Source organism: Hylaeus volcanicus, chromosome 5, assembly GCF_026283585.1.
Source record: "Hylaeus volcanicus isolate JK05 chromosome 5, UHH_iyHylVolc1.0_haploid, whole genome shotgun sequence".
Classification (NCBI taxonomy): domain Eukaryota; kingdom Metazoa; phylum Arthropoda; class Insecta; order Hymenoptera; family Colletidae; genus Hylaeus; species Hylaeus volcanicus.
In genome coordinates, this window is record NC_071980.1 from 11,302,517 (window position 1) to 11,317,772 (window position 15,256).

The following is a 15,256-nucleotide window of genomic DNA, read 5'->3' on the forward strand; positions in this document are numbered from 1 at the left end:
ATTTATATCATATATATATTTATATATATGTATATTTATAATGAAAAACTCATTTAGTGATATCAAAATTTATTTTATTATTAAATTCGGCGTTCAAAGGGTGCGTTCCCACAAAAATTTATTTTATTATATATATATATATATATAAACTTATACATGTATACATTTATATATACATCAAGATATTTATACAAACACAATCGGAAAGATCAAACCTGCGATTTAATTTAAACAAATTTCTTCGATAGACATAGTAGGGTACGAATACTTATGGGACTGGCTGTATAATTCGAATACTCGTAAAATCCTCGAGTAGTCGCAGCTCTGGCCGCTGATTCTCAAGGGGTTGCGAGTTGCGAGTCGGTTCGCTCCTGTGAGAGAAGAGCGACCCTCGTGGAGAAGGACTCCTGGGCCGCCGCCCTCGAAATCGGGGCGAAAGCATCCCTCGAAAGCTCGTAAATTCTTGGAAACGAACCGTGGCGACATTTTTGGGTCGAGAAAACCAAAATGGGGGGCGGGAACGATCGAACCGATGCGGTGGCGACGGGAGTATTTTCGCGTACGGCGAAATTGGGTCGCAGGGGTCGAACGCACCCTTTGAACGCACTCAAATTTCACCGTGACTTCGCAGGATGATAGACAACAGGTCCCTACTGCGACGCGTAAAATATTAAGTAGGGATATATTCGATTATTTTAGGGGTGTAAATATTCCAAAAGAATATATATATATATATATATATATATATATATATATATATATTTTCCAAAAGAATAAGAATACTGTTCTATCTCTGGGTATAAATTCTCAATTCTATAATTTTTCTCTTTCCCTCGTGACTGTGCACTTTTCTATGCATTTTTCTGTGCATTTTTCTGTGCACTTTTCTGTTGCATACTTTCTACCTTGGCAGAATTTAACGTTACGTGTGGTGTACGTTTTTTTTTTTACTAATAAAGTCCACCAGAAGGGTTGTACTAATTCGAATAGTATTTATCAATTTTGAATGACACTCGAGTACTCCGGTATTCGAGCTCAGCAATTGCTCGATTCTGATATACACCTCGCGAGACCCGAATCTCCGAAGACCACCGAACTTCGTTCATCCACCCCTAGCCGAACCGAGAGGGCGACGATCTCGACGACTAACCCTCTCTTCGTTATTTCCGCGTTCCTCTAGTTTCTCGCGTCGCGAGGACGTTTAATCTATCGCACAATCAACACGGGTACATCCCTCACTCATCCCCTTACCATCCTGCGTAATCACCATAAAACCAGAGGAAGACGTCGGCCTTCCCTCCCAATCCTACTTTCCATGGGAAAATAAAATTAAGTGGGATTCGAACCCACAATTCTCGATTTTACACGACCAATCCCTACGTTTCGTGTTCTCGTTCGACTCGATCTTCCTGGGTATGGAAAACGCGTATACTACAGTTTGTATTTTATATCGTACCCGTCGTCAATTATTCGATTCGTACACAGTGATGGGGAAAACCCTATGCTTCGAATAAATCTGAAGTTTGCCGATGTGTTTGTCTCGTTTCCTTTTTTGAACATTTTCCAAAAGAAGGAAACGAGACAAACACATCGGTAAACTTCAGATTTATTCGAAGCCTAGGGGTTTGCCCATCACTGTTCGTACAGAAGGCACGAGACGTAAAACGAAAGTATCTTCTTCGAATTAGGAAACCGACCCCCCGAGGAGCAATGAGACCACCGTCATCGTTCTACGGACCCCCTGGGCCATCGACAGCGACCCAGGCCCTCGTGGCGGCGGCCAAGGTCCCTCCCGAGGGATCTTGGATCGCGGAACAGTTAGAAACGCGACGTGTCCCATCCGCGCGATAAAAGGGGTGGCCGATTCGAGGCACGTCTGCAGCCAGCACATACTCTTCGATGGCGTGGTGGTTGTTCTGCGTGCTGTCGACCTCGGTGATCGTGACCTCAGCGTTCTGATCGTGGCTCTCCCTGCGCTTGGTCGTCTTCTTCACTTTGCGAACCTTGCGCTCGGTGGTCGTGTACACTACACTGTCTACGTCCGCCATCGTCGAGTCAATGGGATCGTTCTACGAAAGGTGTTGTTTTCCTTTTTTTTCTTCTCTCTTTCGAAGCACGCGTGATCTCTCGCGATCGGCACGTCTGATCCGTCCGCACGGGCAGGGATGAGGTCAGGGACTGGGAGACGATCGAGCGTCGAGGAGCAACGGATGTTCGGTTACGGGGATAGAGAGAGAGAGAGAGAAAGAAAGAGAAAGAGAGAGAGAGAGAGAGCGTGTGCGATCAAGGGAGTCGGTGTAACCAGCAGCTTTCGAGCTTGCGAACTGACTGAAATCTAGGATCGGCCCGCTCCGGGCGTCATCATATCGGGACGCTATTTTCGGCGTCCCGACGACTCCAGAATACGCGTCGCGCGCGTCCACCCGCCACCCCTCCTGCTCCCCTTCCACCAGTGGCGCGTTCTCCTTCCGCCGAGATTCTCGTTGCAGTGTGCCGGGTGCAACTTTTCCTTAGGCACCCCTTCTTTCTCTTCTTCGACGCCGCTACGCGGTGCACTGGCTCGCGCGAAACGACGGAAGAATGCAGTACGCGGCTATGGTCGCTGGCTGACGATCGCCGGGCGCCGTTTTAGGGGTCGCGTTTCGGTTCAACTATGACGCTCGAGAACCGTTCGATGTGGGTCTATTTTGGGTATCCTTTGGGGGGAAGTTTAGACGAAGTGTATGGGGTCACGTTTGACCCAGACTCGAAGACTCTTTCACGGTTCTTTAATGAAAATTCAGGTGTCGGAGACCGAGTACCTGACTGTGGGTGTCATGTGACTGGAGGTACAGTCAGTCCCATGAGTATTCATAACTTCTATGTTCGTTGAAGATGTTTGTCTAAATTAAATGATTGGTGTTTGTATATGAATTTTTCGTTGTAAATATGGACGCGTGTAAAGTGTATTTATATAGTAAATGTACAGTAAGTGTATTTATAATATATGAACATATATGTACATAGTACATGTACATAATATATGTACATAACATATGTAGATAGTATACGTACATAGTACATGTACATATGTAGATAGTATACGTACATAGTACATGTACATAATATATATGTACATACATGTACATACATGTACATAGTATATGTAGATATTTATAATATATGTAATAAGTGTATTCATGTACATATTTATAATGAAACATTGATTTGGAACCATCAAACCTATGACTTAATTTAGATTATAACCTAATTGGACTCCTTCACGGTTCTTTAAAAAAAATCCAAATGTAGGGGTCCAGTTTTCTGACTGTAGGTGCCTTGTGACTTGGTAAGGGTACCTATGGGTCATGTTTGACCCAAGAGAAGATTCTTCGGCGTTTCTTTGAGAAAAATCCAAATGTAGAAGTCTAGTTTCCTGACTGTAGGTGCCTTGTGACTTGGTAAGGGTACCTATGGGTCATGTTTGACCCAGGAGAAGATTCTTCTAACAAAAGTCCAGATGTTGGAGTCCCTGAATCCCTGACTGTAGGTGCCTTGTGACTGAATAGAGGTATCTGTGGGTCATGTTTGACTCAGGAGAAGACTCTTCGGCGTTTCTTTGAGAAAAATCCAAATGTAGAAGTCTAGTTTCCTGACTGTAGGTGCCTTGTGATTTGGTAAGGGTACCTATGGGTCATGTTTGACCCAGGAGAAGATTCTTCTAACAAAAGTCCAGGTGTTGGAGTCCCTGAATCCCTGACTGTAGGTGCCTTGTGACTGAATAGAGGTATCTGTGGGTCATGTTTGACCCAGGAGAAGTCTGTTTATTCAAGATCATCAAAGTCTCCGTCTATCATCAACGATTTATTCCAATACTTTCCTACTCTTGTTGAACGACTACTAAAAAATGAAGCACCTGAGCTAACAATAAGCGAACCACCACCCTCTCCACACTGTTGGGAGAGTCCCTCCACCTCTGAGGGACCCTCATTCATCGAAAGCATCCGAAGAGAGTAGATACCGTTATTTCTGAAAGCTACTCGTCCAGCCAAGTCTATTCTCTCGTCTGCCAAATCATAGACGACCAAACTTAAACCAAATCTTAAACCAAACAACCACAACCAAAATCAAGGCCTTGAAGGTTGAGAGACTTTGTCCAAACGACTCGACGAGCCTACGAACAGACTTTTCACAAATCTCGAGGGATATAGGCATCCTCTAGCGTTCCAAGGTTCCCTCGATGCGATTTTGGAATTCCTGTCGAAGCTTGGAGCCTGAAACGCCAGAAGCCACGCACGGCTCTCTCGCGCTCGCGGTGTATTTCCGTCGGCCTTTCATCGACGCGAATAATCCTCATTGTCGGTGCGGCTGACGCTTCGCCGGAGAATAGAGCTGTAAACATTGTTCACGGACGAATCGTCGCTCGAACGAGGCCGCAACAGTCCGAATCCGCGGTCTCGAAATCGGAAAATCCTAGTTCCGAGCGAACGAATCACTGCGAAGTCCTTCGATCTTTATGAATCGGGGGTGACGGAGCTCTGCTCTCGATCCCTCCATCCTCAATTTTGCATTATTAGTTCGTTAAGAGTAAGAGCATCGTAGATAATGAAATTTGAGAATTTTTAGTTGTTGGAGTTTCCAGAATTTCTACCTACATTGTAATGGCACCTTTTAAGGTCCGATTAATTGCCTTGAAGGGTTATAAATAAATATATTACGCATACGTATTTTGTCTGGTTATCAATGGAAAGATAGTTTCGCTGTGATGTATTTAGGTGGAATATTATGTATTATATCTTGCTGTGTTGTACTGTGTAGCGATATGAAGAATAATGCTCTATTTTGCTGTATTATGAAATTTGTTGAGAATATTTATTATTGTTTGTAATGCTGGAATATTCTGTATTTTGCAGTATTATGCTGTATTTAGTTGGAATGTTTTGTATTATACTATATCTTGCTGTATTATACCGTGTAGCGATATAAAGAATAATGTTGTGTCTTGCTGCATTATGCTACTATATCGTATATTATGGTCTGTGATGCTTAAATCCTCTGTATTTTGCTTGACTTGCCAAATCAACTTGGACAAATAGTCCACCTGTTTACCCAATTACTCATCGTTACTTAGAGCAACCAAAACACAGTTGTATTTCTATAACTCATTCATTTCGAATTTGACGTACCTTGGCACGGGGATGAAACATTGACAAATATTGGACAATAATATGCCATATACTTGCCGGGCGCTCTTATTATAAATATCATTCGATCAACTATGGAACTAACGGAGAATGATAATTACATCCAGGTTAGGTTGGGTAGTGGGAAGCCACTATGTTCTTCGATTAATTTTTCAATGATTATTGTACTAACAAGGGGATGCTCAGGTAACTTCGCCCTAGAGATTTCCATGCCAATTTTTTTGGTTCTTCTGGATGTGACAAAAAGTAAGTGCAAGTTTAACCCTTTGCACTCTGCACCATCTCGTTGCAAAACATGCGAGCAGGAATCGCATTACATAAAATAGTTTAACTTTGGAAACGTGTCGTTTTTGGTATTATTAGACTTGATTATAAATTCTTCTAGCTGTCTTGATGCAGTGACACCACTACACAAACATAAATTTGTTATGGTGTTACTAACAAAATTTGTTAAACTTACGATATCCCCTCGTAGGGGACATCCGAGTGCAAAGAGTTAAGTGTAAGTGTAAGTAAAAATTGGATAAAGAAATACGCATGTCTCGCTTTCTTTGACTCTAGAATCTAAAGCAGTCAACTGTAAAGTAATCAACTGTAAAGCAATCAACTGTAAAGCAGTCAACTGTGGATCCGAGGATCGGATTCGATTCTCCGTATCCTATTTTTCGTTTAGACTCGTACACTATCGACTGTCTATGCGTTTAGTCTGTAATTCGAGCAAACGTTGATGTTCTACGCATGGAAAGTTTTAGCGGCAGTCGAAGTGTTGATGTTAAGGACAATGGGGGTTAGGAAGTACGCCAGATGGTCGAGGGAAGGATCAGAGGCGTTCGTCTAGCATCGAGCAAGTTTCCTGACAACATCGACCGTCAGAACCGACGTCTTGATCACGTGCCAAACAGGTGGTTCCTGGTTGGGGGCGGGGTCGCGAAAAATAGAGAAGAAATCCCCTGCGTAATTGGGTCGGAATGTTTCACACATCACCAATACCTTCGCCGACACCCACGCGACGCGTTCCTCGTGAGACGAATCTTTGCTCGAACATCGAGAATTAAACTCGACTCTCGGAAATAGTGAAATCTCGATTCTGGAATTTACTTCATTCATGCGTTCGTTGGTTTATTTAGCGGCTTTAACTGTGCGTATTGAAAGCAAAGTACGATATTTAAATTCATTGAAATAACGGGTAAAATTAGTTAAAGATAAGATACGTGTAAAAACAAAGAGTGGTAAAGCAAGGAAGAGTATTTAATTATTTCTATAATGTTTTTGTCGCAACACGCGGATCTCAAATTGTTCATCGAGGCATCGTGCCACTAGAGGCTATCAACCCGTTAATGAGGGGACAAATAAAACCGGGATGATTTTAGACGAGATGCACGATCTCTCGGGAACGCATTCTCGCGATGAATCGCCTTTCCACCGCGATCGAAATACTTCAATAACGCCATCCGCTTTATAAATAGCTGGAAAATGAAAATCGTCTGTGACAAGAGGACGTGATCGCCCACGCGGTTCGAGAATCGCATCGGGACGGTAACATAATACCGAAGCAAGGGGTCCGGAAGAGGCGCGTGACTCTCGATTAAAAATACAACGCTGGAGAAAAATTCGGGTCGACCGAAAAAGAGGAACGACGATAAATTTCGCGGCGATACGCAGTGGAGTGGAATCGACTATTCGAGGGGGGCTCGGTTGTTCAATTTTTCCACATTCGAGTATTGGAAATCTTAGAGGATTTAAATGTAGCTTGAGTAGTTGAGTAGTCGAGTGTTACTCAAATACTAGGCAATTAGGATGAATTAGGAAAAATTACTTCGATAGAGTATTATCGGGATTTTGAATATTCGAACTCTATTAAAATTATTGGTCTACTCGAATTATTGACCACTCGAATTTTACTCAACGCTATTCGAATCTATGAGTACTAGAGTACTCGAATATTCGAACTCTACTCGAATTATTGACCACTGCAATACTACTCGAATCCAGGGCTACTAGAATACTCGATTATTCAAATTCTAGTCGAATTATTGACAATTCGAATACTACTCAAACTCTACTCGAATCCAGAACTACTAGAATACTCGAATATTCAAACTCTACTCGAATGATTGGCCACTCGAATCCTATTCAAACGCTATTCGACTACATGACTATTGGAATACTCGAATATTCGAACTCCACTCAAATTATTGACCACTCGAATGGTACTCGAATCCAACAAGAAGATTTGTATATTAGAATTCAAAATCAAAAATTTGTATATTAGAATCTTGTCTTAGAGACTTGTATATTAGAATCCAACTAAAAAAGAGAGAAACTACGCGAACATAGAAAGATGAAGAATGGAAAAAACAATCGTGCTGTTGCCAGTCGGGAAAATTCGGCTCCGCGCCGTTGGACGAGAGGCAACCCTGCCGAAGTGTCGCCTACTCTTGTAAATGTCGAGGCTCGACCGCGATATATACGTATATTATTTGCAGACGGGCATGAGATTGATATTTTTGGAGACCCCACGCGAGCCACACGGCACCAACCGACGCCACGCGCAGCGAGAGTGTTTCGTGCGGAACATCACGGCCGGGATTTTCTCGTCGTCACCGGCGCTGTTTTTTCCACCTCGACGACGGTGAAAGCGTTCCAACAAGCGTTTCCCAACGAATTTGGAGACGATCGTTGGCCAAACGCGACGGGTCGTTCCGATTCGCCCGTTGGTCAACGCCCGGAAAACCGGGCGCGATTATAAAGCATTTTCGGTGGGATGGGAGTTTTAATCGGGGCGCGAATTGCCGCGGATCGCGCGATTCAACGTCGAGATACTTATTTTTCTGCGTCATACATTTTCGTTTCGTTCGCGTCGAAATTCCAAATATTGCGGATCTGTCGGCAGAGACGGTTCAGTAAAGTGATTTAGGATTTAAAGATATCGGAAATCGTCGAGCTGCGCGTGTATTATTAATCGTACTTTGATGATTCGATAAGTTTGAACGCGTTTCTCTCTGTCACGAAAACGTGCTTCGTAAAGAAGAGAAACGAAGGATATTAACGGAGTCTTATTAAGGTAACGAGTAATGCTCTGGACTTCTACCAAATTGACCGGGATTCGAATCCCGCCGAGGGCGTAGATATTTTTTCTGGTTTTTCTAAGGGGTTCGTGGTACTCAATGATATTAAGTAACACTTAATCCCATTCCTTGCAATGCATCTTCGAGTAGGAGTATAATTACACGATTAACACTGTGTGCATGCTATTAACTGATTCAGTGGGTTGAGTACGAGTAGGAGTAACATATTGTGAGTTGTATGTGTTATGGTTTTCGAACCAGAGATGGGATCGAGTGTAATAATTACTCACGAATTCAAGTAGATTCGACTACCCAGATGAAGTCTAGATTGGGGTTTGAATTTATTAATTATAATTCGTAGAAAGTATAAAAAAATTCCTTAACCCTTTAGCCCTTTCTATGACAACGCGTGAGACACGTGATCGGAGGAATTCGAGTCGAACGTGAACAAGTACGAGTCAAGCACGTCGTACAATCGTGCACAAGGAACTTTACTATTAGAATACTCGAATATTCGAATTCTACTCGAATTATTGATCACTCGAATCCAGGACTACTCGTTTACTGCACAAATCGATTAACTCCATAAAACAAAAAGTTGAGAAATGCGATCAAAATGACCTCCAAAATAAATTATTTATAATTCAGTGGCCAACAAACTTTTGTCGTTTAACGGTAGACCAAGTATATTGACACTTAACACATTGACTGCCAGACTAATACTCTTAAAAATCTCTACTGTGATTAAATTCTATTTACTGACTATTGGAAATTACTTAATTAAACATTTACTGTGGGATTTATTTTTGTAACTTCAAGGCAAATCAATGTTCTTTCAAAATTCACCAAAATGGACTCTGAAATAAATTATTTATAATTCAATGGCCAACAAAATTTTGTCATTAAATGGTGCTAATTTTTATTATTCAGAAAAGTGATTATATTAAAATATGCCAGACTAATATAATACCGCCTAATCTAATACTCTTAAAAATTTCTACTGTGATTAAACTTTATGTACTAACTACTGGAAAGTATGTAATTAAATAGTTACTGTGGTATTTATATTTGTAACTTCACCGAAATTCCTTTTCTTCGACATACAACTAGACTGCATATCTTTATATAAAATAAAATCTTCGCGAACGTGGCTATAAAAATTGAACCTAAATAGGAATTCTGCATTTCATTCTGCAAATATTACAACACGAACTTTACTTTCTATTTTATATTCTATCAATTTTATATTCATGCATATTGTTTGCATTGTGTAAAAATCACTGTCGTCCATATATGACGATGGCGATCAACGTGTTAAGTTTCAGACTTTTCAAAAAATTGGAGTTAATCGATTCGTTCAGCGAACGGTCTCAGAGTAAATCATAGAGCAAGGAATTAAAGAGACTAATCGATCCGAGCACGCTGCTAAAAATTCAACAGAACTCGATCCCATCCCCGGTCAGTTTCCGAGGGCTGTGAGCTACAAAATGTGAGTGACAACGAGTACGGCTCGGAAGGAGACGGGAGGATCTTCATTGGCCGACGTGATTACCCAGAAAGCTTTGTTTCGATCGGGATCCGGTATCGTGTACTGTATGGGTCCGGCGTTTCCCGCACTCACATCCTCGGCGTCCCAGTAATCCTGTTCGTCGTCGAACGAGGACACAGACCTGGACCCCTTCCTCTTTCCAGCCTCCTTCGCGTCGATATCAGTGGCCAGTATGTCCCGTATTCTCTCGTAATCGTCCACCTCCGCTTCCTCGAAGCTAGATATTTTCAGCAGCCTAGTCGTATCCTTGAGCGCCTCAACAGAGGCGGTGGCGTTCGTCACAGCGGAGCGATCGCTCGATCCGTTCTCGGCGACCCTGTCCCTGGATCCCGAACCGCCGAAACGTCTGTTCTTAAAAACGGACCTCCTGTTGAAACGATCCCGCGACGAAAGGTCTCTCTTGCTCTCCGACAGTCCCACGACGAACCTCTCCGAATCATCCAGCTCCTCGTCGCGCGCCAGTATCTCCTCAAAACTGGTTTGCACTTGAACAGACACGCTCTTGTGGCTCTCGGACCTGGACAACGACGCGGGACTACCCGGAGGCGAAGTATTAGTCCACTCATCCCTGAACGTCGCCCCGGAGATGTCCGACTTCCGCCTCTCCGGCTCGCGGTGTCGCTTGGACTTCCTCGAGGTCAGATTCTCCGCCGACTTGCTCACCTCCGCGTTCTTCGACTTCAGTCTGGTGGGTTTCCTCACGATGGTGCTGGAGGACTTGCCGCCTCTCTTCCTCTGGCTCGGTCCCCGAGGAGGACCCTCTTGGTCCCTTTCAACATCGATAAACTGACTGGATCTCTGTGACCTCGCGGGGTCGGGCGACCTGGAGTGAGACTTCCCGAAGGGTTTCTTGAAGAGATTGTCGCGGTCGTCGGACTCGTCTCTAGAGGACCCGGAAGGGCTCGCGTATCGATCGATCACGGGAATTGGCTCGAAGGACTTCTTGGTAGGGGCCTCGTTTCCGGAGTCGTTATCGAACGACGTGCCGAGATCGCTGGACGCCCCGGAGCCCGCGTACTCGTCGTCATCGACATCGATCGGTATCGGCGTTGGTACCCTGACGTATTTATCCGGCTCGGGGTTCGTCACGGACAGGGGTCGATCTCTCGAGCTGTTCTCGACTCGTTGGGTCTCGGCGTCCTCGTAGGACGTCTCCCTTTCGAATTTCTCGTACTCGAGTTTCTCGTAGTCATTCTCCAGTTCCAGCCTCCTCGAGTCGGCTTGCTCATTCTCGCTTTCCCTGACGAGGTACTCGAAATCGGGGCTAAGTCTCGAGTCGGGCGTGAGTCTCGATCCCAGAAGGTAGTCTCCCGGGAAGCTGCACTCGGACCCGTAATCGAAGTTCTTGTCTTTCGAGCGCAGCTGGGCTCGGATCCTCAGGCTGTACTCGTGCAGGTTCTCCAGCTTGTGTCGGACGCCGCGGGGCAGCTTGGCGTCGCTCGAGTGGCTGTAGCTGCAGATGGAGTCGTGGGTGCTCGCGTTATCGTTCGTCTCGTGATACGAGAGGCACGGGGTGGCGGGTTGGTCGATGGTGATCACCACGCTGTCGGTGACGCGTCGGAGCCACGCGAGCAGCTCCAGCATACCCGCGCACCCTATCAGCACCGACAGCATCAGACCCATAATTACGATTCCTCGACCTATCAAACTGTCATCGAGGATGGAAATCGGCACGGATCACTGGCCACACGTCCACGCGGCGTTCGTCCGGGTCGTCGTCCCGGGTTCATCGATCTTCCTGACGGATTCGAAGGACGAGGAGGATTCGTTGCGGAGGACCGACAGGGACCAATGCGGGCTCCTCGTCGAGGACGTCGAGGAGAGACGGGAACCCGATCGGAGCGCGGGGACGGTCCATGAAGCGACCTCGAGCAGTCTCTCGCGTCACACGGGGGTGATCCTCTAACGGGCTGACGTCACGGAAAGGAGCTAGCGCGGGCGAGAGACGGTTAACGCGATCCTACGGTGGGCACACCCACCACCCACGCGACGTCCACTTCTCCACGGTTAAGCGACACGTACGCCTCGCCACTGTTTCAGGTCTCGGTTAGAAACATAAATTCGTTAGGGCGGATGTTCTCCTCGCGGCCGAGATATATCCTCCGATCGATGATTATCGGCTTGTCCATGCGCCGGTGAGGATGCCGGATGACTGTTTTATTTTACGCGGGCAAAACCGTTCGAACACCGGGGCAAACTGGTGGCCGTTCGGCTCGTTATGTCGACGTAACGCAGACTTCGACTCGGCCCCGTTGCTCCGCGGCCACCAGGCTAAGGCTAAAGTTAGCCCGAATGTCCCTGGACGCGAATCCCTGTCCTTAATGCATCGTGCGCGTCGCCATCGATCACACGACCGCTAATTAACGCCGCTGGCCCGGGTTTCCCAATCGGCGAACCGTTCGCGCGAACGATTATCGACCAGGCAACGATTGACGATCGTTGTCATCGGCTCGCCCTAATGACCCGATATCGTCTAACGTCCGCGGCTACGCGCCGCGCGTTTCGATATTTCTATTCCGCCGAGACGTGAGGCGAGTTTGGCAGCTCTTGTCGCGATCGTTTTCGCGGGAGGAAACGGCTCGTACGCTTGGCAATTCGTTCTTGCCCGCGCGACGATGCACGGATTTTAGGTTAATTGGGGAACCTCGAGACTGGGGAGCTTCGAGGAGGGTTGGGGGGGGGGGGGGAATGTATGCATTTTTTTTACGGGGCCTTGACAATGGTACTGGAAGGTACTTTTGTGTAAGGGTGGATGTAATTGCGAAATGTAGTTGTGAGAGTGATAAGGATAGGAGAGTAGAGAGAAAGGGTGTCGAAAAATCTGTCTCTGAATGTTGCTATTGAGGAAATCTTCGTGAACGTTTGCAGAGGATGTGAGATATTTATTTTGATAGTGCTGTAGGTTCAGTTTATAATTCCCCACTGAATCAAAGGGTTAAATTTTAAGTTAGAGTTAAGCTTTAGAATAAATCCTAAATGCATTTTATTTTTGTATTTATTCCCCAGTGAATGAAAGGGTTGAATTTGAAGTTAGAGTTAAGCTTCAGAATAAATCCCAAACACATTTTATTTTAGTATTTATTCTCTACCTAAGTATTTATTCCCTACTGAATGAAAGGATTAAATTTTATCCCGGAGTTAGGCTTCATAATAAATCGTAAATGTATTATTAAAATATATTAAATATAAACACGTATATTAAATATAAATGTATTTTACTTTAATGAATTCAATATTAATTACCACTTCAAACCGCCCTTTCCCTTCCCCACCCGATAAATCACCATCTTTTTACTCCTGTGAAAAAGCAGCGGTCACCAATCTTGTACCGGCACCCCCCGCAAAGCGCATCTTAACCTGAATTATCGCACGCTGCAACACGGTCTCAATGATTCTAGAGCGTCAGCTTGTGATTTACTTTAGTATTTATTCTCTGCCTGTTCCACTGCTCGAGTTTCAGCTCAGTGCTGTATGAATGGAATACTTTCGTCCGAAATTGAAGATCGACAACAATCTTTCTGACCAGATCCTAAGTGTATAAGGGGTAAATGAAACGAGAGCTCGACTTTCGACGATATACGAGACATGGCGCCAATAGATCGATGCTCGTGTCTCGTTCCGTGACGCGAGTTTCGCGATGTTTATCGCGGCCGAATTTTCTGGCGTGGCTCGAACGATTTTATTTCGGGTTACCTCATCGGTTACGAATCAACGAGTCGGACCCGATCTTCGATACGCGCTTTTGCGCGCGGTACGTCGCTCTGGCTGCTTTCCAACGAGATATCGAAACTCCCGGCGTCCAGCTTATCGAACCCTCGATGATCTATATTCGACGGTAGCGTCGCTCGGCTCTTCGAAACGCGATTAAAAACAGCCATTTCTTGAATAGATCGAACGAGATCGAACAAATTAATCGAATCGAATGAATCGAATTAGTAAAATGAAAGGATAAATCTAACGAATGAAATTAGTAATGAATCGAACGATGCTGCGAGAGTAGCTGAAGAAATTCCGTTTGTTATCGAAATCGCGACGAGTGCCCGATCGGTTCAGGGTCGGTTAGCAAATTTATCCTGCATCCGTGTACACGAACATCGTGTTTTCAGTGACCAAAAGTATGATCGTAAAATTCCCATCTAATCCCTTCGTGACTGAATTATTGTTTCCGAACAACTAAACAAGAATCCAAGCGATACTAATCCAAGCTATTTATCAAGCTTGCGTAGAAGTTGCCAGGTTCTATAATCGGGACATTTAATTGTGGATATTTATATCCGTACCTCGTGGGAGCCAACCTGCATAAAGTTCAAATTTTAGAAATTAAGTTCTGTAAATAGCTACAAAGTATGTACTATTAATACTAATATGAATAAGTTCGAGGAGCGAGACTCCTTTCGAGAAAATCGTTTCGAGATGGTAGCTTTGAGATCAGTCCAAGTTGTAATTCGAAATACTCCGAAAATAACGTTCGAGGGAGTTTCCAAGAGTTTTCGAACGTAAGCGCGCTCTGGAATCCCGTTACTGAATGGAACGAGTTAGAGGAACACGCGATGTTACGTTTTCGCGAGGAAGGAAGGAAGATCCTCGCGAGTATCCGTGGCTGCGAGCGGAGAGCACGGCTGCGTAATCATCGTCCGGACCACTTGGTCCGCAACACCGCGACGAAAATAAACGTATCGTCGACGACCTATCGGGACGCCGACCGAAATAAATCAACGGCTTGGACCGAGCCTACTCGAGTATTCAAGTATCCATATTCGAGTACTCGAGTATCCGAATATCATTCTTCGTAACATTTTGTTAGTTCGATATTCCGAGAGCTGATGGAACGCTCGAGTATTTGACCAGTCAAATATTACTTTAACACGTTGATCGCCATGTCAGCCACATGTGGGTGACAGTGCTTTCCAGTGAAGAACTAACGAAATTATTTCCGAATGTCAAGCATCAAAGGAAATGAATTTAAACCAAATTCATGAATTTTGATGAAATTCAAAGAATAAATACGACGATAAATGTTTGATTATGCAATCTCCAATTGTTTAAATAATATTTCATTTTAGTAGAAACTTTAAAGAATCTTTGTTTGGCAGTCAACGTGTTAATGAATTCAATTAATACCACTTCAAACCGCCCTTCCCCCTCCACCCAGGTTAGCCAACGATCTTTAACCCCACCCTATAGTTCACCATTTTTTTACTCCTGTGAGAAAACGGTCACCCATCTTGTACAGACACGCCACGAAGCGCATCTTAACCTGAATTATTGGAATATTGGAAATGTTGGATTGCAAATGTTGGAATGGACAAATATTTGGTTATTCAAGTATTTAAATAAGTATTGGGTTATTCAAGTATTCGAACAGGGAAGTATTGAGTTACTCGAGCATTCGAATAGGAGGGGATTGAGTTACTCAAGTATTCGAATAGGTAAGTATTGAATTACTCAAGTATTCG

General features: G+C 44.5%; 1 protein-coding gene across 2 annotated transcripts in view; it reads right to left on the bottom strand.

The window, feature by feature from the left end:
• Positions 1–1,972: 1,972 nt before the first annotated feature.
• Positions 1,973–15,256, bottom strand: part of LOC128876865 (zinc finger CCCH domain-containing protein 13-like) — an 82,955-nt gene continuing 69,671 nt past the window's right edge. Inside the window, exon 6 of one of the 2 annotated variants that reach the window (XR_008457138.1) lies at positions 1,973–2,882. Coding sequence is in view for 1 of the 2 variants with exons in the window: in XM_054123617.1 (XP_053979592.1) it covers positions 14,069–14,095 (27 nt within the window). In the remaining variant the exon portion in view is untranslated. Of the gene's footprint in view, positions 2,883–14,053; positions 14,096–15,256 lie in introns of those variants that run through there. The other variant, XM_054123617.1, reaches the window with a different exon arrangement.